This window comes from Callorhinus ursinus, unplaced genomic scaffold (genome assembly GCF_003265705.2).
Source record: "Callorhinus ursinus isolate GAN/ISIS: 27379988/994484 unplaced genomic scaffold, GSC_fseal_2.0 scaffold25, whole genome shotgun sequence".
NCBI lineage: Eukaryota > Metazoa > Chordata > Mammalia > Carnivora > Otariidae > Callorhinus > Callorhinus ursinus.
This window is the reverse complement of record NW_027397087.1, coordinates 27274273-27296925: the sequence shown is the minus strand read 5'-3', so window position 1 is coordinate 27296925 and position 22653 is coordinate 27274273. Positions and strand designations below refer to the sequence as shown.

Sequence of the window (22653 nt, the reverse complement as noted above, 5' to 3'; positions counted from 1 at the left end):
TGTCATAGGTTTTAATCACAGGGATATCCACTGTTTCTTTTTTCATTTTCATGTTACACTTTCTCTTTCACTTAAGTACAAGACTAGGACCATTAAGAAGCCACAAGCTCCCTGTCCCCAAAGATGGAAGCTTGGGATGACATAGAATGCACTCCTATCTGTTGGGGCATATTCACCTGCCTATATTCATTGTATGTGTAGATGATATTTGGCTGAGTATCCTTCATCTAAAGGGATAAAGTCAAATTTGATTGGGTGCAGAAGAGAACTGCCAGGATTGGGAAGGGACTTAAAAAGATATCATATGAGAAATGCTGAAGGGAGTAATGGTATTTAGCTTCATTCAGGATTAGTTGATTTGTTTAATCATTCAACAACTATTTATTGAATGTCTTTGTCAGGTTCTATTAGGCACTTGGGATACAGAGATGAAAAACATTCCCTGTTTTCAAGGAAATTATGGACTTGTAGGAAGATAGACAAGTAGATAAAAATTAAAATATGTGGTTGATTCTCTCACAAAGAAAAGTATAAAGTTTTATTGCATTAAAGAGGCAGAGATGGGGAGTCTGGGTGGCTCAGTTGGCTAAGCATCTGTCTTCGGCTCAGGTCATGATCTCAGGGTCCTAGGATTGAGCCCCGCATCTGGCTCCCTGCTCAGCGGGTAGTCTGCTTCTCCCTCACCCTCTGCTTCCCCTCCCCCTGCTCATGCTCTCTCTCTCTCAAATAAATATAATCTTTTTTTTTAAAGATTTTGTTTATTCATGAGAGAGAGAGAGAGAGAGAGAGTGAGAGAGAGAGAGGCAGAGGGAGAAGTAGGCTCCCAAGGAGCAAGGAGCCCAATGCGAGATTCGATCCCAGGACCCTGGGATCATGACCTGAGCCGAAGGCAGACACTTAACTATCTGAGCCACCCAGGCGCCCTCAAATAAATATAATCTTAAAAAAAAAAAAGAGGCAGAGAAACTGGCCTAGCCAGAAGGCTTCTCACAAGAGGTAAAACTGAATTTACTATGGATGTTCCCAAGAGACAGAACTTGAACCAATAGATAATTATGATGGGAGATAGATTTTTGACTTAGTATGAAGACCTAATTAAATCAAATTTCTCTAAAGATTAAATTTGTAAGAAAATGAGATTTCTTTCACTGGAGTGAACCTAAAATAGACTTCCCAAAGATATAAAGGGATTCAAGGATTGGGTGATGGATGGGCTAGATGACCTTTAAGCCTTCCAGCCTTCAGAGTTTATAATTCTGGTCTCTAGCTGTAGTTTCCACCTACATAGTCTTCCATATTTGTAGAGGAGAACAAATTTGCACGACTGTAATAAATAAATAATTTGGCTATACATTTAAAATAATGACAATAAAATTAATTATATAATATACATAAAATTACAGTTCTGGATAATATAAAAAATAAGCTAAAGATCATAATAAGTGATTTATTTACTTTGGTCTTAAATCCTTCTTTAGAACTTTTGTTCTTTTTTTTAGGCTGATAAGAATGGACCTAGTTTTCAAACCACATTTGAAAAAACTGAACAAACACTTAAGGTAAGAAATTTAGTTTAAAGAATGTATCTTATTTGAAAATAACTTACTGTGGAAGGCTCCAGTCCTTTGAGGAATAATGACTGGGTTATTTGATGAAATTATCAAGAACCAATAAAAGTTATAAATTAATCTCATAGATACCTACCATGCTCTATATCATTTAGTATCATAGAGCTGGTGTTTTAACCTACTGTAGCACATCCTAATTATTTCTTATAAAGGGAATGCTATAGATGACAGAACTTTGATTTACAAAGAAACAGCAGGATTTTAAACAAATCATACAATATTATAAAGGGAATGCTATAGATGACAGAACTTTGATTTACAAAGAAACAGCAGGATTTTAAACAAATCATACAATATGCTGCTGTTTAATGCAGGGCTGAGAAAGTGTGAAATACAAGGAGAGATGTTGAATATTTCTGGAGCCACATTAAGGTAGTCACATGGAGGAAGAGGAAACAAAAAGTAGTTGTGGGTTACATTAAAAAGATAATCAGAGATAGGAATTTTAGGTTACACTTTTGAGAGATGGGAGAATCTGTTGAATATTGTGAACCCTCCTTTTTATAGTTTTTTATATCCACTTAGTGCTTTGAGGCAATAAAAGGAAATTTTTTTTTTTTTTTTTTTAGGTTTTATTTATTAGAGAGACAGAGTGAGAGAGAGCATGAGAGGAGAGAGGGTCAGAGGGAGAAGCAGACTCCCCACTGAGCAGGGAGCCCAAAAGGAAATTCTTTTATAGAAGCAAAGATTTTTTTTTAAAATTTTCATTTGCTATTAGAAAATCACATATTCCTGAAAGCAATTTTTGTTGGTGTCTTAGCTTTCTTGGGTCACTGTTTTAAAAAATGTAACTTATTTTTCTAAAAGATTTATTATCTGTCTATCTATCTATCTATTTAAATGATAAGACTATTATTATGGTTTTAGACAATCGTTTAGTAACTGAGGATTCACTTATAATTGTACTTTTTGTATTTAAATCTCATGAATATCACATTTGAAATTATTTCTTGACCTAGTATTAACACATGGTGATTTTGGAGTTTTATGATCTGACTTATATGTTTTATGTAATCATAATAAAGAGTCCATTGAAGATCCAAAAACATGATGGATATTGGGATGGTCATGACAAGCAGATTATAGGCTCCATGTTAATTATGCTTGGGAAATGGAATAATTAGGTTACTTTGATATTCATAGGAACTCTCAATGTGTGTGTGATTTACTCTATATATTTCCTGTTTAAGGAGTCTAGGCTATGAATCTTGATCTCTCTCTTCCTTCCAAGCTGTGAAAGCAGTGATGTAGGCCTAGCTAGAAGCCTTTCAGGTCCATCGTGGAGATTATGGGTATAATTGGCCTGAAAAATAAATTTTCTTTTTAAAAAATTTCTAGGTGGCTTTTTCATCTTTAAATCTGTTGCTGCAAACACAAGCTCTTCTGTCTTCTATTAATTACCTGACAACCATAATTCCATCCAATGACCAAAGAAGTGATTCCAAAGAAGTGCAAATTTCAGATGAGAAGCAACAAAAAAATTCAGCTCTGCAGAAAGGTATGAAAAACACTTCATTTCTTGTTAACAAGCATGTTAGAATCTAGAGGAAAACAAGGAATCTTAGAGATCATTTAGTTCAGTCTTTTGTGTGCCATTTTCCCCACTTCTGTCCTTTTTTTCAAACAAAATCATATGTGGGTAACTGCTATATAAGGCAAAGGTAACTAATACTGTTGCTTTAAAAAAAAAATACCTGTTTTTGTTCTTTGATGGTGGTGGGGAATGCTTTCGGTGGATAATAGGGAAGAAAACCTATATTTACATTGAGTTCTTCCTCCCTTATCTGTGGCTCCTGAAGAGGCTCCACAGAGGGTTGGTCTTCCCTTCCATTTTACAAATAAGGAAGTAAGACCCAGAAACATGAGGATAGCAGTGCAGGGATAGCATCTAGTTGAACAGGAGCCCAGATTTCAGATCAGGAAGAATTCAGTTTAAATCCTGCTTCTGCTACTTAAATTAAGTGACTGTGGGCACATTATTTAACTTCTCTGAGTTTCAGTGTCCTTATGTTATTTATTTTGTGTTTTTTTTCTTGCTTTTAAATTATAAAAGTAACATATCTCAATATGAAAAATGCAAACTGTGCAGAATATATAAAGCAAAAAAATTTTGAAATCTTTAAGAACTTGAGAATTTTATAATTTTTTAAAACAGAACTATGGGTCACTTAATCTAAGGAAGAAACCTTAATAGTTTGAATTACTAGAATTCCATGTGATAGAATGCTTTGTTTTATTTTTAGTGATTGTATCCTCTAAAGATAGGGATGTTATTGACTTCAGGCTGTTTGCCAAATTGAATGCTTTCTGTGTCACTGTTTGCGATGAGAAGAACAATATTGCTGAAATCAAGATTCAAGGTAAAAGTTTTCACACTGTTAAAAATTGTTTAAAAGATAGCTTTTTAAAAAAATGTTAAAAAATATATAAATGGAGGGCTCTGAGCTGTGAAAACTGGATAATTCTTTTCATGACATAATTGAACTGCATGTTTTCTTTGCTCTTTGGGCTGTAGCTGCTGGTCAGAATCTGACCATCAAATTGAAGCACACATACCTGTATTTTGAATCTTTCTGAGAGTTGTCTTGGAGGTGAAAAGAGATACTGACGTCCACGTGGGGATGCTGTTGATTAGCTGGTATAGATGTCAATCCAGAATTCAGGTTAAAGTCTATGAATATGCTTTCTATTGGTACAAATGCAAAACAACCTTATAATGAAGAGGAAAGCCTATGAGCCCATTATGTTCTTTTAGGCAAAAGCTGCTACGACTAATCTGATTCTGTCTTTACCAGCTCATTGTGATCCGATAAATGTAAAGAATATACTTAATGAAATTCTTGAATAACTAAAAACCCCCTCAAATTATGTGTGTTTTTGTTGTTGTTCTTTCCAAGCTGGCAGTGTATCCGTAATGAATTTGATTCATGAAACTTAGAGCTTCTGTGTAAATGACTGGATATAAGATATAAAGGGTTTCCTAAAACCCCATGATAATCAATTTGTATTAGGTGTAGTTTTTTCAGAAGGTTGAAAATTCAGGTAATTGACTTATAATGAATTTATAGGTTTCATTGTTTATAACACTAAAAATATATAATATTGCCACTTATTTATCAGTTGGGAGTTCAAATATAGCTAAATTTTCACCCCCAAATAAAATTACACAATGAAAAGAAATATCTTAAGATCTTATTATGGTAGGTCTTTAGAAATTGTAATAATATAATTTTTTTTCAGGTCTTGATTCTTCTCTTTCTCTTCAGTCAAGAAAACAGTCACTATTTGCCAGACTGGAAAATATTATTGTCACAGATGTTGATCCTAAGACAGTCCATAAAAAAGTAGGTGTAGTAAATAGATAGCTAATATGTTTTGATAATTGAATATGAGATTTTATTTTTAAATATACTTGAAGAAATATTAATGAAATATGTTTTGATACACAAATCTTTGTTTCAATAATGATTAAAAATATAAGTCCCTTTTCAGTGAGAGTTTATTTTGTCATTATCCTCTTGGAAAGAATACATTCAAATCTCTGCTTTTCAGGCTGTCTCAATAATGGGAAATGAAGTTTTTCATTTTAACTTGGATTTGTATCCAGATGCTACTGAAGGAGAGTCCTATACTGACATGTCCAAAGTGGATGGTGTGGTATCACTGAGTGTTGGCTGTATTCAGATTGTCTATCTTCATAAATTCCTCATGTCACTTCTGGTAAAATCTCTATTTATATATTGATTTTTCAACTTAGAAATACTTACGTAAGTCTGGTAGTTATGATTGCAGATCTTACAAACTTTGGATTTTAGGACGTGCATTGTTTTGATTATAGATGGTATTGATGCATTAATGTAGAGGTCAAAACCTCATTTTAACAGCTGAAATCTGAGTCACTTAATGATTTTTGTCTAGAACTGGAATTATTTTTTTGCCAGAACATAGTGCAACCAAATTTTCAAGTAAAGAAATACTGAAAATGCTTTTTTCCCCCTTCTGTTCCTCAGCCAAAACCCTTAGCCCTTATCAGGTAGCTCATAAATACAGATGGATGATCAGTGATTCCTTCCGAATTTTAGATAAATAAGACTCAATTGAAAGTTATGTACAGGAAAAAAATAGTGTATAGATGAAAAAGATTGCATTATTAATGATGTGCTTGTCATGTGTTTATCTTCTTTTATACTTTGTGTCTACAGAACTTCCTGAACAATTTCCAGACAGCCAAAGAAGCTCTAAGTGCTGCCACTGCTCAGGCTGCAGAAAAGGCTGCCATGAGTGTGAAAGATCTTGCCCAGAGGAGTTTTCGTGTTTCTCTCAATATTGATCTGAAAGCACCAGTTATAGTCATCCCACAGTCTTCCATTTCCACTAATGCAGTAGTGGTCGATCTTGGGCTAATCAGAGTTCAAAATCAGTTTAGTCTGGTGTCTGGGGAAGACCATTTAAACCCTCCAGTAATTGATAGAATGGATGTGCAGCTAACAAAGCTCAAGCTCTCTAGGTATACTTTCTTTCAATAATTATGGATTTAAATATTATTTAATGTTTTCCATGAAATTTTGTGTACATTGAAATTTATACCCACAGTGCTTCTGTTGCACAGAATATTTACTTATTAATTCATTTTTTGAAAAGATTTTATTTATTAGAGAGAGAGAGAGAGAGCAAGAGAAAGCATGAGCAGGGGTGGGGTGGGGAGAGGGAGAAGCAGGCTCCTTGCTCAGCAGGGAGCTCAAGGATGACGTGGGGCTTGATCCCAGGACCCCAAGAACATGACCTGAGCCGAAGGCAGATACTTAACCGACTGGCCACCCAGGCGCCCCTGAATAGTTTTTTTTTTTAATCAACTTTTTATTTTGAAAAATTTCAAACTTAACAGAAAAATTCCAAAAATATTACCGTGGACACACTTAAACAATCCTTCACCTGGTTCACCAATTGTTTACATTTGCTTTAACTCTAAGAGTATGCATATTATTATCATTCAAAACATCTTTTTAATTTAATTTTTCCAGGTGAGATGAAATTGACTTATTATCTTAGTGTCAGATGTATAACATGATTTGATATTTGTATATATTGTGAAACGATCACAAGTCTAGTTAACATTCATCACTACACATAATTACAGTTCTTTTTCTTGTGATGATCTTTTAAGATCTACTCTCTTAGAAACTTTTAAAAATCCAATACAGTATTATTAGCTAGTCACCTTGCTGTACATTACATCCCCAGGACTTAATTTATTTTATAAATGGAAGTTAAAACATTTTTTGCTGAACCTTTTGAGTATAGACGTCTTAACCCTTTGCTCTAAATGCTTTAGCATGTGTCTCCTAAGAACAAGAGCAAAGATCCTCTTATATAACCAAAATGCAATTTCAAATTCTGGAAATTTAACACTGATCCAACAATAATATCCAATATGCAGTCAATATTCAAATTTTACCAGTTGTCCCAGTAGTGTCCATTACAGTAATTTGCCCCTTGATCCAGGATCACGCATGGCATTTAATTGTATCCCATACTACTGAGGGGGATTTCTATACTAATGGGTACTTGCTCTGGAATAGTTCTTCAGCCTTTCTTAGTCTTTCATGATGATGACAGTTTTGAAGAGTACAGTCTAGTTATTTCATGGAATGTCTCTCAGTTTGGTTTTGTCTGAGTGATTCCTCATGATTTAATTGAGCTTGTATATTTTTGTAAATATCTGTGTAAATAATGATGTATCTGTAGAACTCCCACCAGATGAACATGAAAGTCTCTATATCATACATTTTAAAATCATTTTCTACGCCATCCAAGGAGATTTAATTACCCTGAATAAAAAAGGAAAATTATAAGGCAAGTTCAGGAAATAATTCTGGAGAAGAGCTTTGTCAAACTCTTTAGAAAATGCTAACTGTTCATCTTGCCATTTTAAAAAAATCTCTGTATAAATGCATATATCAGTCCTTGTACAGATGTATTTGATGATTCCCCCATATATTCAACTATATGAATTTCTTTTTAAAAATTTAATCCATGTGTGACCTACTGTTTGAAGAAGGTTTTTTTAATGGCTGATTGTATATCATGTATTTTAATCTGTCTTAAAGTGAATTATTGATTGAAATTAGAAAATACTTAACTAGCACTGTTTCAAATCAGTGTTTAGAGCAGCAACTTTTGATTTTGTGTCCTTTTAATGATAGGTTGCATTTTCCTTCTATGTTTATGTATAGATTTCAATTATATTTTTAATTAGGACAGTGATCCAGCCAGGCATCTCCCATCCTGATATTCAGCTCTTGCACCCAATTAACTTGGAATTTTCTGTAAATCGGAATCTAGCTGCATCTTGGTATCACAAAGTGCCTGTTGTAGAAATTAAAGGACATCTTGAGTCAATGAATGTAAGTATATGAGTGAAAAAAACTCATTACTGAAATTTTAGATTCTGAAGACTTTCTTAGTATAAATCCATATGATACATGAAATTGTTTACTGATTGCCATAAAGAAAATTTCAATGAGATGTTGTCCAAAAAGATGTTTATTATTTAGCAGAATTTAATCTTCAGTTAAGTGTAACTTAACATTTGTGTATGTATGTATATATGTACAGTTGATATACAATATTAGTTTTGGGTGTATAACATAGTGATTTAACATTTATATACATTGCAAAATAGTCACCATAATGTCTTTTATCATCTATCATCTTACAAAGTTAATATTGTATTATTGACTATATTTTCCATACTGTATATTACATCCTCATGACTTATTTATATTATAACTGGAAATTTGCTCTTATTAATCCCTTTCACCCATTTCGTACCCCTAACCCCCCTTCCCCTCTGGAAACCAACCACCAGTCTGTTCTCTGTGTCTATGAGCCTGGTTTTTGTTTTGTTTTGTTTTTTAGATTTCACATATAAATAAAATCATGCTGTATTTGTCTTTCTCTGACTTACATCATTAGGCATAAGTGTTTTTGTTTTCTTTGGATAGATAAGCAGTAGTGGAATGGCTGGATCACATGGTAGTTCTATTTTTTTTTTTTTAGGAACCTCCATACTGTTTTCCATAGTGGCTGTACCAGTTTACATTCCTATCAACAGGACCTGTGGGTTCCCTTTTCTCCACATCCTTGCCAGTACTAGTTGTTTCTTGTCTTTTGGGTGATAGCCATTCTGAGAGGTGTGCGGTATTATCTAATTGTGGTTTTGATTTAATTTCCCTGATGAATAGTGATGTTGAGCATCTTTTCATGTACTTGTTGGTCATTTCTGTGTCTCTTGGAAGAGTGTCTATTCAGATCCTTTGCTCATTTTTTAACCAGATTGGTTTTTTGTTTTGTTTTGTTTTTTTAAGATTTTATTTATTTATTTATTTGACTGAGAGAGACAGCGAGAGAGGGAACACAAGCGAGGGGAATGTGAGAGGGAGAAGCAGGCTTCCCGCTGAGTAGGGAGCCTGATGCGGGGCTCGATCCCAGGACCCTGGGATCATGACCTGAGCTGAAGGCAGATGCTTAACGGCTGAGCCACCTAGTCGCCCCTAACCAGATTGTTTTTTTTATTACTGAGTTGTATGAGTTCTTTATATATTTTGGATATTAACTGCTTATCAGATACATGACTTGCAAATATCTTTTCCCATTCAGTCGGTTGCCTTTTCATTTTAATAATGGTTTCTTTTTCTGTGCAGAAACTTTTTAGTTGATTAGTTCCAGTTGGTTATTTTTCCTTCTGTTGCCCTTGTCTTTAGAGTCAGATCTAAGGAAAAATCTTTAAGATCGATGTTAAGGAGCTTAACACCTATTTTTTTTTTTTTTTTTTTGTTAGGAGCTTTATGGTTTCAGGTCTCACATTCAAGAGTTTGATCCATTTGAGTTAATTTTTATATATAGTGTAAGAAAGTGGTCCAGTTTCATTCTTTTACATGTAACACTTAAATTTGAACACATCCAAAACTCTTCCCCTCCCACAGAATTTGTTTTTGATGTCCCTTTTTACATCTTTTATTTTTACTACTTTTGTTTTTTTTTAACATTTTTAGTAGTTTTATAAGTGATTAATCTACTACCTTTACTATATATTTACCTTTTCCAGTGAGATTTTTACTTTCATATGTTTTCTCTTTATTAATTAGTGCCATTTCTTTTCATCGTAAGTCTTTTTTAACATTCTTAAAAGGCTGGTTTAGTGGTTCTGAGCTCCTTTAGCTTTTGCTTATCTGAGAAACACTTTATCTCTCCTTCTATTTGAATGATAAACTTGCTAGGTAGAGTATTCTTCGTTGGAAAGTTTTTTTAGTACTTTGAATATGTCATGCTACTCCTTTGGCTTGTAAAGTTTCTTCTAAGAAATTTGCCAATAGCCTTATGGGGTTTCCCTCGAACATAACAAGTTGTTTTTGTCTTGCTGCTTTTAAGATTCTCTCCTTATCTTTTACTTTTGACATTTTAATTATAATGTATCTTGGTGTAGTGCTCCTTGGGTTCATCTTTTTTGGTACTCTCTGGGCTTCCTGGATCTGGATATCTGTTTCCTTCCCTAGGTTAGGGAAGTTTTCAGGCAGTATTTCTTCAAAAAGTTGTCTGCTCCTTTCCTCTCTCTTCTCCTCTGAGACTTCTATAATGTTAATATTCTTCTGTTCATTGTTGTCCCAAAAGTCCCTTAAGATAACTTCATTTTTAAAAATTTTTAAATGTTGTTGTTACTGTGTTGGTGAGTTCTGTTGCTTTATCTTCCTGTTCACTGATCTGTTCTCATTCATCCAGTCTGCTGCTGAACCCTTCTAGGGTATTTTTCAGTTCAGTTTTTTATCTTTAGTTCTCTGACTTGTGTTTGGTACTTTCTTATATTTTATATCTCCTTGTTGAAGTTTCCACTGTGTTCATCCCTTCTTCTCCTGAGTTCAGTGAGTACCTTTATGATCATAACTTTAATTCTTTATCAAAGGTAGATTGCTTATCTCCATATTATTAAGGTGTTTTTCTGAGGTTTTGTATTATTCTCTAATTTGAAAATATTTGTTTCCTCATTTTGCTTGACTTTCTGTGTTCTTATTTATTAGGTGAAACAGCTGCTTTTTTCAGTCTTGAATGAATGGCCTTGTTTAGGTGATGAACCTTCTCTCTCAATCTTGCCATAGCTTGTGGTTGTCTCTTGAACTTTTGTGGTTGTTGAAACCACCTGATTTATTATTGGTATGCCCTCATTATTTAGAGTGTATCAAGATCTGTCAGTGGAGGGGCGCCTGGGTGGCTCAGTCACTAAGTGTCTGCCTTCGGCTCAGGTTATGATTCCAGAGTCCTGGGATCGAGCCCTGCATTGGGCTCCCTGCTCAGCGGGAAGCCTGCTTCTCCTGCTCTCACTCCCCCTCCTTTTGTTCCCTCTCTAGCTCTCTCTCTCTCTCTCTCAAATAAATAATCTTAAAAAAAAAAAAAGATTTGTCAGTGGATCCAAGTGGAGGAATATTATTTAGCACCTAGTTTTTTTTTTTAAAGATTTTATTTATTTATTTGAGAGAAAGAATGAGATAGAGCATGAAGGGGGGAGGGTCAGAGGGAGAAGCAGACTCCCTGCTGAGCAGGGAGCCCGATGCGGGACTTGATCCCAGGACTCCAGGATCATGACCTGAGCTGAAGGCAGTCACTTAACCAACTGAGCCACCCACGCGCCCAATTTAGCACCTAGTTTTAAGCGGATTGGAAGCCAGACCCTCAGGCAACAGCTTTTAAAATATGCAAATATATACAGTCCTATGGGACTGCAGTCATAATCCCTGCTGGGCTCCAGACTCGGAGATCTGGAGGTGTCCACTGAGCAACAACTGAAAAAATTAGTGTATTGCATTGGTGTATAAATGAGTATATGAACTCCTTTTTGGGAAGTCTTGTCTAGCTGTAATGAGGCCAAGAGGATGTGCAAGGCTAGTGTCTCTCTGTTTTCATACCCTGAAAGCTCCTCCTTAGTCTCTAGATGTGTGGGAAACCTGAAGTCTGTCCCTTAGGCTGATGCTCAAGGTTGAGTGAATAGGTCTTTTTCATAGACTGAGGATGTGCTTCAGTCTGCTGTCTGTGCATTGCCCTGGGGGTGATAACTTGCCAAGAACTGTCTTTCTGATAGTTACGGTCCTGTGGAGCTCTGGAACACCAAAGCTCTTGGCTAGCAGGGCCAGGAGATCAAGGGTGTTCACTTTGTGGATTGCACATGCCTGCTGGCTTTAGGAAGACACCTTGTGAGTGTAGGGAGCAGAGCATGCTCCCTGGCTTCAGAAAGGCAGTGGGAAAAATGTCTTGACTGTGTGTGCCCATGAGCTTCAGCAGCAAAACAGGCTAGTGCCTTGTGCGTCTGTGTACTGACTTTAGGCTGGGAGTGGGAAAATGCCGGGACCACTCACCCGCTCCAGCCATGGGTGTGTTGCAACTTCCTGCGCATGCAAACTTTAGCTGGCAAGTGGGAGAACTCCACCACAGTTTTGTTCTCTGGCCCAGCCAGGTTGTGAGACATCACTGCCATTGCCAGTGCACCCCAGCCTCAGCAGGTGTCGTGACTGCTCGCCCACTCATCCCAGCAAGGCTCTGGGAGGGTGCCGTGTCTGAGCTCTCCTGTCTGTGCTAGCAGGCCATGTGGAGAGTGCAACTGTGGCATCTGCTAGTGTTGTCAGTCTCCCAGCAGTATTTCAGATGTCTCCTGCTCCTTCAGCCAGTGCCCCCAGATCAGCAAGTGAATTTCCCTCATATGCGGTCTAGGTGCTTTTCAAACTGCTGGTTTTCCACTGGATCTTGGGACAAGCCCTTTAAGAGAGGAGTCTCAGTTTGGGACACCTGGAGGTCAGTCCTGTTGGTTTTCCAAGCCAGACATTCTAGGGGCTTCTCGCTTTGGTGCACATCCCAGGGGCGCGGGTACCCATGGGGAGCACCAACTCCTCACTCCTCCATGAGAAGCAGCTGTCTGGTGAGATACTTCCCTTTTGTGTGACACCACACTGGGGGTAGGCTTTTTTGGGAGACCATGTCTCTCTGCCTCTCCAGCTTATCTCAGTGTGGTCCTTTTATCTTTTGCTTTGAAGAGCAGTTCATCAGGCTTCAGGTCTTTCTCAGAGGAAAATGATCCATATGTAGTTGTAGATTTAGTGTGTACGTAGGAGGTGAGTTCAGGGTCTTCCTATGCCACCATCTTGGACCCCTCTTCATTATTTAATTTTTAAATTTGCTGTATGTACACAATAGCAGAGATCTGTGTGTAAATTATTTATTAGTATATTATATCTCATTTTATGTTATATACCCCCATACTTTTAATTTTAGGGGTATCTCAGTACCCCTATAGCATTGAGGGCAAAGCTTATTTTTTATATTGAGGGTAGCCTTTTTATTTCATTGGAATTGTTATTTTTAAAAATGTAGAATTTTTGTTTTTTCTGAGTTTGTCACTTTTTTTAAATGATCTGATTTCTTTAATCATTATTATCTTTCCCTATAGTTTATATAAGTTAAGTAGATGGAACTAATACTGATTTATAAATCACCTTTTTTTCTCCAAACATTTTATTATCTTTGAAACCAAAAATATAAAATAAGTAGTGAAATACTTGAGTGCATAATGAATATATAATTTTTCAGTGTTAAGGTTATTCTTTCTTCAGTGTCTTATAAATAGTAATTTATTATCTATATTAGAATTGTTTCATTTTATTTAGCTGTTTTTTAAAGGAATTTTTAAAAAATTTATTTATTTGAGAGAGAGAGAGAGAGAACAAGCAGGAGGGAGGGGGAGAGGGAGAGGGAGAAGCAGACTCCCTGCTGAGCAGGAAGCCCAATGCGGGACTCAATGTCAGGACCCTGGGATCATGACCTGAGCCAACAGCAGATGCTTAACCAACTGAACCACCCAGGTGCCCCTAAAATTTTTCATTTTAAAATGAAACATCTTTATCTTTTCTTTTAATGATATTTCACAGGTTAATCTCAATCAAGAAGATCTTAATCTTTTATTTAGAATACTAGCAGAAAATCTTGGCGAGGCTACTGAAGACTTGAATAAAATGAAACCAGGAGTACAAAAGACAGGTAAGAGACTGACAGTAGGTGGCATAATACACGTATCTATTTATTTTACAATTTAGTAGGGGAAACAGACAATAAAAATGACATAAACAAATATATATTTACAAATTGTGATTTGTATTACCATTAAAAGAAAGATGTTTATTTGTTGAATAAATATTGCATAAACCTGTAGTTAGAGCTGATGGACTCTCTTTAGTTATGGCAACAGTCGGTTATAGGTTCCGAACTTATTTCTAAGTTGCATTAAATTACGAGGAACCATAAAGAAGCATTTTAAATCTGGTAGATTCCTGGAATAATTACTGTATGCAAATAAAAATATTCAAAGTTGGCAGTAGGCTATGGTACCACAGTTAATCTGATATTTAAATTAGGTTTTGTGGTAAAATATCTTTAAGAATGAAAACATTTGATAAATTACACCTCAGCAAAGAAAATACTGAAAAATTGTACTGCAGTAAAAACTCAGAGAATTTAAATTATTAGTTGCAATGGCCTTTTGACTTAAAGGCAAAATAACTAGCAGACCTAATTTTTAAAACTGTTTTATATATGTATATGACATGCACATATAGTCATTTTTTTCAGACAAATGGCACTATCCTATAAATGTGTATATGTGTGTGTATTTCTGCACTTTGCTTTTTTTATTTCAAATAACAGTTTATCTTGGTGTTTATTCTATATCTGTAAATATACTGTGTATAGTTCTGTCTCATCTTTCTAATGGCTGCTTCGTATTAAATTCTCTTGTATTATAATTTATTTAGCAAGTCTGTGTTGATGGACATTCCAGATTGTTTTCAGTCTTCACTCTTATCCATTACATTGAATATCCTTGTCCATACACTTTTACGAGTGCACATATATCTGCAGGGGAAATACCAGGACTTCTTGATTAAAGGGTATTTAATTTTTATTAACTTAATATATGTTAAGTTAATGAATTTAATTAATTTAATTGAACATTTTTGACACCTCTTGCCAGTTGCTCCCCTTAGAACTTGTACTAATTTTGCACTCCCACCAGCTTGTTTTTCTGTATTAAAATTTTTGCTAAATTGCTAAGTGAAAAATGGTATCTCACTATATTTTTATTATTTAAAAAAACTTTTACTATATTACAGAGCACAAATAGTAGTAAAGAACACCAATCTTAAGTGTACAGTTCAGTGAATTTTTTATGTATAGCTATACCATATAGCTCTTAATCACCATGGTTAATATATAGAACATTTCCAGCTCGCCCCAGAAGGTCTCCCTCTGCCCCTTCCCAATCAGTACCAAACACCCACCCTGCCCTCAAATCCACCCAGAATTAACTGCCATCCTTATTTGTAATACCACAGATAGATTAGTTTTGCCTGTTTTTGAATTTCACATAAATGGAGTGATACAGAATTGACTCTTTGGTTTTTGGCTTCTTTCAGTCATTATTTTGTTTGGGAGATTCCTCCATGTTGTTGTGTGTAGTGGTAGTTGTTCTTTTTAATCCTGTGCATATTTATCATATGAATGCTTTAATATTTATTTTATCCATTCTACCTTTGATTGCAAACATTTGGGTTGTTTCCATTTTTTGACTGTCTTGAATAAAGTTGCTATGAATGTTGTTATACATGTCTTTTGTTATACTTATATACTGTCTTCTTTTGGTTGTATAGCTAGGCTTCACATGTTAGGCTCATTTGTTAGGTTTACTTTTAGCTTCAGTAACTTATGCCATATTATACCAAACGATTTTCTGAATGGTTGTACTAATTTACCAGCAATGTATGTGAGGGTACTAGTTGTTTCACATTCTCACTGGCCCTTGGTATTGCCAATATTTTTAAATTTAGCCATCCTGGCTGATATGCAGTGGTATTTCTATGATTCTTATTCGTTCCCTGATTACTAATGAAACTGATACCTTTTCATATGCTTACTGGCCATTTGGATATCTTTTTCCATGACATGACTGTTCAAATCTATTGACCATTATTTTTATTGAGTTTTTTTTTTTCTTAGTGATATATTGGAGTTCTTTGTTCATTCTGGATATGAGCCCTTTGTTGGTTGTGTGTGTTATATGTGTATGTGTTGATATAGGCATAGAAATATCCCTATCTGTGATTTGCTTTTCATTCTTAATTGGGTCCTTTATGAAAAGAATTATTTAGTTGTAATGAACTCCAATATATCATTTTTGAAAGTGATTAGTGCCTTTTATTTCTTAAGAAATCTCTGCCTATTCCAGTAATTATTTTATAAAAGCAAAATATTTGCTAGAATCATTTCCCCTGGATCACACTCTGGAACAGCACTGGAATAAGGTGCTATTAAGAAACCTTACCCTATGTGTTTCTTTCTCAGAGTTAATAATTGACAGCAATGGTTTTCTGATATGGTTTATGGTACAGGATTCTTGTGTTGGTGATCATAGATAATGTTAACTCCAATAATATTAGTGACTAATGTAATGTTATTGTGGGTTAGTTGAGAGTAATGGCTACTGTGAGACTGATGAGTTAGGACTCTACCATTTGCCATCTGTATGAAGTTGGGTAACGTCCTGAATCTATCTGAACCTCAATCTGCTCATCTGTGAAATGAAGACAATAAAGTTTTTATCTTGAAGGGTTGATATAAAAATGAAGTGAGACAATCCATGTACAGCCCTTAGCATAGTGACCAGCACAGAGGTAAGCAAGTGATAGCTATTACTAGTTTTGTGTATTACAGTTGTGTATTACACAACTGTATTTTGTGTATTACAGTTGTGTATTACAGTTAGAAAGCAACAAAGTATTGCATTTGTGAGTATGTGATTTTCAGCACAACGGTATCAGTTTCATATAGCTTTACTTTTGGTTTTCTGTATGGTATAAGAGGTTGTAACCATTCCTCCTCTTTTTTTTCTTTTCTAGCTTTAACTCTTGTTATCTGCCTCATGATTTAATCATATCAAACTCTGTTTCCAAAACCTATCATGATGTGCTATCTACAATTTTGCACAATCTCTAATCTTATTCTTGGGTATCTTCTCTGTATGAGGAGGTCCTTAAGCTCTACCTGAATGATAACTCCCTTATTAAACCTTTCTTGACCTCCCCATAACTATTTCATGTTCTGTATTTTCTTTTTTTTATTATTATTATTTTTTAATTTTTTTATTCTTATGTTAATCACCGTATATTACATCATTAGTTTTTGATGTAGTGTTCCATGATTCATTGTTTGTGCATAATACCCAGTGCTCCACGCGAATGTGCCCTCTTTTAATACCCATCACCAGGCTAACCCATCCCCCTAACCCCCTCCCCTCTAGAACCCTCAGTTTGTTTTTCAGAGTCCATCATCTCTCATGGTTCATCTCCCCCTCCGATTTCCCCCCCTTCATTCTTCCCCTCCTGCTATCTTCTTCTTTTTTTTTTTCTTAACGTATACTGCATTATTTGTTTCAGAGGTACAGATCTGTGATTCAACAGTCTTGCACAATTCACAGCGCTCACCATAGCACATACCCTCCCCAGTGTCTATCACCCAGCCACCCCATCCCTCCCACCCCCCACCACTCCAGCAACCCTCAGTTTGTTTCCTGAAATTAACAATTCCTCATATCAGTGAGGTCATATGATACATGTCTTTCTCTGATTGACTTATTTCGCTCAGCATAACACCCTCCAGTTCCATCCACGTCGTTGCAAATGGCAAGATGTCATTCCTTTTGATGGCTGCATAATATTCCATTGTGTATATATACCACATCTTCTTTATCCATTCATCTGTCGATGGACATCTTGGCTCTTTCCACAGTTTGGCTATTGTGGACATTGCTGCTATAAACATTGGGGTGCACATACCCCTTCGGATCCCTACATTTGTATCTTTGTGGTAAATACCCAGTAGTGCAATTGCTGGATCGTACGGTAGCTCTATTTTCAACTTTTTGAGGAACCTCCATACTGTTTTCCAGAGTGGTTGCACCAGCTTGCATTCCCACCAACAGTGTAGGAGGGTTCCCCTTTCTCCACATCCCTGCCAACAAGTCATTTACTGACTTGTTAATTTTAGCCATTCTGACTGGCATGAAGTGGTATCTCATTGAGGTTTTGATTTGGATTTCCCTGATGCCGAGCGATGTTGAGCACTTTTTCATGTGTCTGTTGGCCATTTGGATGTCTTCTATGGAAAAATGTCTGATCACGTCTTCTGCCCATTTCTTGATTGGATCATTTGTTCTTTGGGTTTTGAGTTTGATAAGTTCTTTATAGATTTTGGATACTAGCCCTTTATCTGATATGTCATTTGCAAATATTTTCTCCCATTCTGTTGGTTGTCTTTTGGTTTTGTGGACTGTTTCTTTAGCTGTGCAAAAGCTTTTTATCGTGATGAAATCCCAAGAGTTCATTTTTGCCCTTGCTTCCCTTCCTTTGGCGATGTTTCTAGGAAGAAGTTGCTGAGGCTGAGGTGGAAGAGGTTGCTGCCTGTGTTCTCCTTTAGGATTTTAATGGACTCCTGTCTCACGTTTAGGTCTTTCAACCATTTGGAGTCTATTTCTGTGGGTGGTGTAAGGAAGTGGTCCAGTTTCATTCTTCTGCATGTGGCTGTCCAATTTTCCCAACACCATTTGTTGAAGAGACTGTCTTTTTTCCATTGGACATTCTTTCCTGCTTTGTCAAAGATTAGTTGACCATACACTTGAGGGTCCATTTCTGGGCTCTCTATTCTGTTCCATTGATCTATGTGTCTGTTTTTGTGCCAGTACCATACTATCTTGATGATGACAGCTTTGTAATAGAGCTGGAAGTCCGGAATTGTGATGCCGCCAGCTTTGCTTTTCTTTTTCAAAATTCCTCTGGCTTTTCGGGGTCTCTTCTGGTTCCATACAAATTTTAGGATGATTTGTTCCATTTCTTTGAAAAAAGTGGATGGTATTTTGATGGGGATTGCATTGAATGTGTAGATTGCTCTAGGTAGCATTGACATCTTCACAATGTTTGTTCTTCCAATCCATGAGTATGGAACGTTTTTCCATTTCTTTTTGTCTTCCTCAATTTCTTTCATAAGTATTTTATAGTTTTCTTAGTACAGATCCTTTGCCTCTTTGGTTAGATTTATTCCTAGGTATCTTATGGTTTTGGTTGCAATTGTAAATGGGATCGACTCCTTGATTTCTCTCTCTTCTGTCTTGCTGTTGGTGTATAGGAATGCCACTGATTTCTGTGCATTGATTTTATATCCTGCCACTTGACTGAGTTCCTGTATGAGTTCTAGCCGTTTTGGGGTGGAGTCTTTTGGGTTTTCCACATACAGTATCATATCATCTGCAAAGAGGGAGAGTTTGACTTCCTCCTTGCCGATTTGGATGCCTTTGATTTCTTTTTGTTGTCTGATTGCTGTGGCTAGGACTTCTAATACTATGTTGAATAGCAGTGGTGAGAGTGGACATCCCTGCCACGTTCCTGACGTTAGGGGGAAAGCTCTCAGTTTTTCCCCATTGAGAATGATATTCACTGTGGGTTTTTCATAGATGGCTTTTATGATATTGAGGTATGTACCCTCTATCCCTATACTCTGTAGAGTTTTGATCAAGAAAGGATGCTGTACTTTGTCAAATGCTTTCCCTGCATCCATTGAGAGGATCATATGATTCTTGTCCTTTCTTTTGTTAATATATTGTATCACGTTGATTGATTTGCGGATGTTGAACCAGCCTTGCAGCCCAGGGATAAATCCCACTTGGCCATGGTGAATAATCCTTTTAATGTACTGTTGGATCCTATTGGCTAGTATTTTGGTGAGAAGTTTTGCTTCCATGTTCATCAAGGATATTGGTCTGTAATTCTCCTTTTTGATGGGGTCTTTGTCTGGTTTTGGGATTAAGGTAATGCTGGCCTCATAAAATGAGTTTGGAAGTTTTCCTTCCATTTCTATTTTTTGGAACAGTTTCAGGAGAATAGGTATTAATTCTTGAAATGTCTGGTAGAATTCCCCTGGGAAGCCATCTGGCCCTGGGCTTTTGTTTGTTGGGAGATTTTTGATGACTGCTTTAATCTCCTTAGTGGTTATAGGTCTGTTCAGGTTTTCTATTTCTTCCTGGTTCAATTTTGGTAGTTGATACATCTCTAGGAATGCATCCATTTCTTCCAGGTTATCTAATTTGCTGGCATAGAGTTGCTCATAATATGTTTTTATAATTGTTTGTATATCTTTGGTGTTGGTTGTGATCGCTCCTCTTTCATTCATGATTTTGTTGATTGGGGTCATTTCTCTTTTCTTTTTGATCAGTCTGGCCAGGGGTTTATCAGTCTTGTTAATTCTTTCAAAAAACCAGCTCCTAGTTTTGTTGATCTGTTCTACTGTTCTTTTGGTTTCTAGTTCATTGATTTCTGCTCTGATCTTTTTTATTTCTCTTATCCTGCCGGGTTTAGGCTTTATTTGCTATTTTTTTCTCCAGCTCCTTTAGGTGTAGGGTTAGGTTGTGTATTTGAGACCTTTCTTGTTTCTTGAGAAAGCCCTGTATTGCTATATACTTTCCTCTCAGGACTGCCTTTGCTGCATCCCAAAGATTTTGAAGAGTTGTGTTTTCATTTTCATTGGTTTCCATGAATTTTTTTAATTCTTCTTTAATTTCCTGGTTGACCCATTCATTCTTTAGTACGAAGCTCTTTAGCCTCCATGTATTTGAGTTCTTTCCAACTTTCCTCTTGTGATTGAGTTCTAGTTTCAAAGCGTTGTGGTCTGAAAATATGCAGGGAATGATCCCAATCTTTTGGTACCAGTTGAGACCTGATTTGTGACCTAGGATGTGATCAATTCTGGAGAATGTTCCATGGGCACTAGAGAAGAATGTGTATTCCGTTGCTTTGGGATGGAATGTTCTGAATATGTCTGTGAAGTCCATTTGGTCCAGTGTGTCAATTAAAGTCTTTATTTCCTTGTTGATCTTTTGCTTAGATGATCTGCCCATTTCAGTCAGGGGGGTGTTAAAGTCCCCCACTATTATTGTATTGTTGTCAATGTGTTTCTTCGCTTTTGTTATTAATTGCCTTATATAATTGGCTGCTACCATGTCAGGGGCATAGATATTTACAATTGTTAGATCTTCTTGTTGGATAGACCCTTTAAGTAGGATATAGTGTCCTTCCTCATCTCTTATTACAGTCTTTGGTTTAAAATCTGGTTTGTCTGATATGAGGATTGCCACCCCAGCTTTCCTTTGGTGTCCATTAGCATGGTAAATGGTTTTCCACCCCCTCACTTTCAATGTGGGGGTGTCTTTGGGTCTAAAATGCGTCTCTTGCAGACAGCATATCAATGGGTCTTGTTTTTTAATCCAATCTGATAGCCTGTGTCTTTTGATTGGGGCATTTAGCCCATTTACATTCAGGGTAACTATTGAAAGATATGAATTTAGTGCCATTGTATTGCCTGTAAAGTGACTGTTACTGTATATTGTCTGTATTCCTTCCTCGTCCATGCTGCTTTTAGGCTCTCTCTTTGCTTAGAGGACCCCTTTCAATATTTCTTGGAGGATTGGTTTCGTGTTTGCAAATTCCTTTAGTTTTTGTTTGTCCTGGAAGCTTTTTATCTCTCCTTCTATTTTCAATGACAGCCTAGCTGGATATAGTATTCTTGGCTGCATATTTTTCTCGTTTAGTGCTCTGAAGATCTCATGCCAGTCCTTTCTGGCCTGCCAGGTCTCTGTGGATAGGTCTGTTGCCAGTCTAATGTTTCTACCATTGTAGGTTACATATCTCTTATCCCAAGCTGCTTTCAGGATTTTCTCTTTGTCTCTGAGATGCGTAAGTTTTACTACTAGATGTCGGAGTGTTGACCTATTTTTATTGATTTTGAGAGGGGTTCTCTGTGACTTCTGGATTTTGATGCCTGTTTCCTTCCCCACATTAGGAAAGTTCTCTGCTATAATTTGCTCCAATATACCTTCTGCCCCTCTCTCTCTTTCTTCTTCTTCTGGGATCCCAATTATTCTAATGTTGTTTCGTCTTATCGTATCGCTTATCTCTCGAATTCTGCCCTCGTGATCCTGTAGTTGTTTATCTCTCTTGTTCTCAGCTTCTTTATTTTCCATCATTTGGTCTTCTATATCGCTGATTCTCTCTTCTGCCTCATTTATCCTAGCAGTTAGTGCCGCCATTTTTGATTGCACCTCATTAATAGCCTTTTTGATTTCAACTTGGTTAGATTTTAGTTCTTTTATTTCTCCAGAAAGTGTTTCTCTAATAACTTCCATGCTTTTTTCAAGCCCAGCTAGTATCTTTAAAGTCATGATTCTGAACTCTAGGTCCGACATCGCACTAATGTCCCTATTGAGTAGGTCCCTGGCCGACGGTACTACCTCTTGTTCTTTTTGTTGAGGTGATTTTTTTCATCTTGTCATTTTGTCCAGAGGAGAATAGATGAATGAGAGAACAAAATGCTAACAGGTTAACAACGTCCCCAGAAAATATACTGTAATCTAATCAGAAAAGACCTGCAACCAGGGGAAAAGAAAGGGAAAGAAAGAAAAAAGAAAGAGGGAAAAAAAAGATAAAAACAAAAACAGAACAAAACAAAACAAAAACAGAATATGATCAAATATGAGCAGGCTGGTGCATAGATCAGTGCCACACACGAGATTTTTGGTGTATATTAGTCTATTAGAAGAAAGTGCCTCCTAAAATTTTAAAGAAAGAAAGATTTATATATGTACAAAATAAGGGTTGATACGATGAAGGGATGGAATATGACTGTAAAGATGCAAATTATAAAAAATTTTAAAAAAGGAATTGATGTTTGAAAAAAGAAGAGGATTAAAAAAAAGGAAAAGATGAAAGAAAAAAAAAGGGGGGGGAGAGAATGTGATCAGGCAGGAGACTAGAACAAAGCCATACACTAGAGATTTAGGGTATATTTTGATATGTTAGAAGAAACTGTATCTCAAAATTTTAAAAAGAGAACAACT

General features: G+C 36.2%; 1 protein-coding gene across 6 annotated transcripts in view; it reads left to right on the top strand.

Moving 5' to 3' along the window:
- Nucleotides 1–22653, top strand: part of VPS13C (vacuolar protein sorting 13 homolog C) — a 182356-nt gene that overhangs the window by 73976 nt on the left and 85727 nt on the right. For all 6 annotated transcript variants that reach the window (XR_012373649.1, XR_012373648.1, XM_073877118.1 and 3 more), the window contains 8 exons: nt 1500–1559; nt 2967–3126; nt 3872–3988; nt 4869–4972; nt 5181–5348; nt 5831–6135; nt 7885–8032; nt 13595–13703. Coding sequence is in view for 4 of the 6 variants with exons in the window: in XM_073877118.1 (XP_073733219.1) it covers nt 1500–1559; nt 2967–3126; nt 3872–3988; nt 4869–4972; nt 5181–5348; nt 5831–6135; nt 7885–8032; nt 13595–13703 (1171 nt within the window). In the remaining 2 variants the exon portion in view is untranslated. The remainder of the gene's footprint in view (nt 1–1499; nt 1560–2966; nt 3127–3871; nt 3989–4868; nt 4973–5180; nt 5349–5830; nt 6136–7884; nt 8033–13594; nt 13704–22653) is intronic.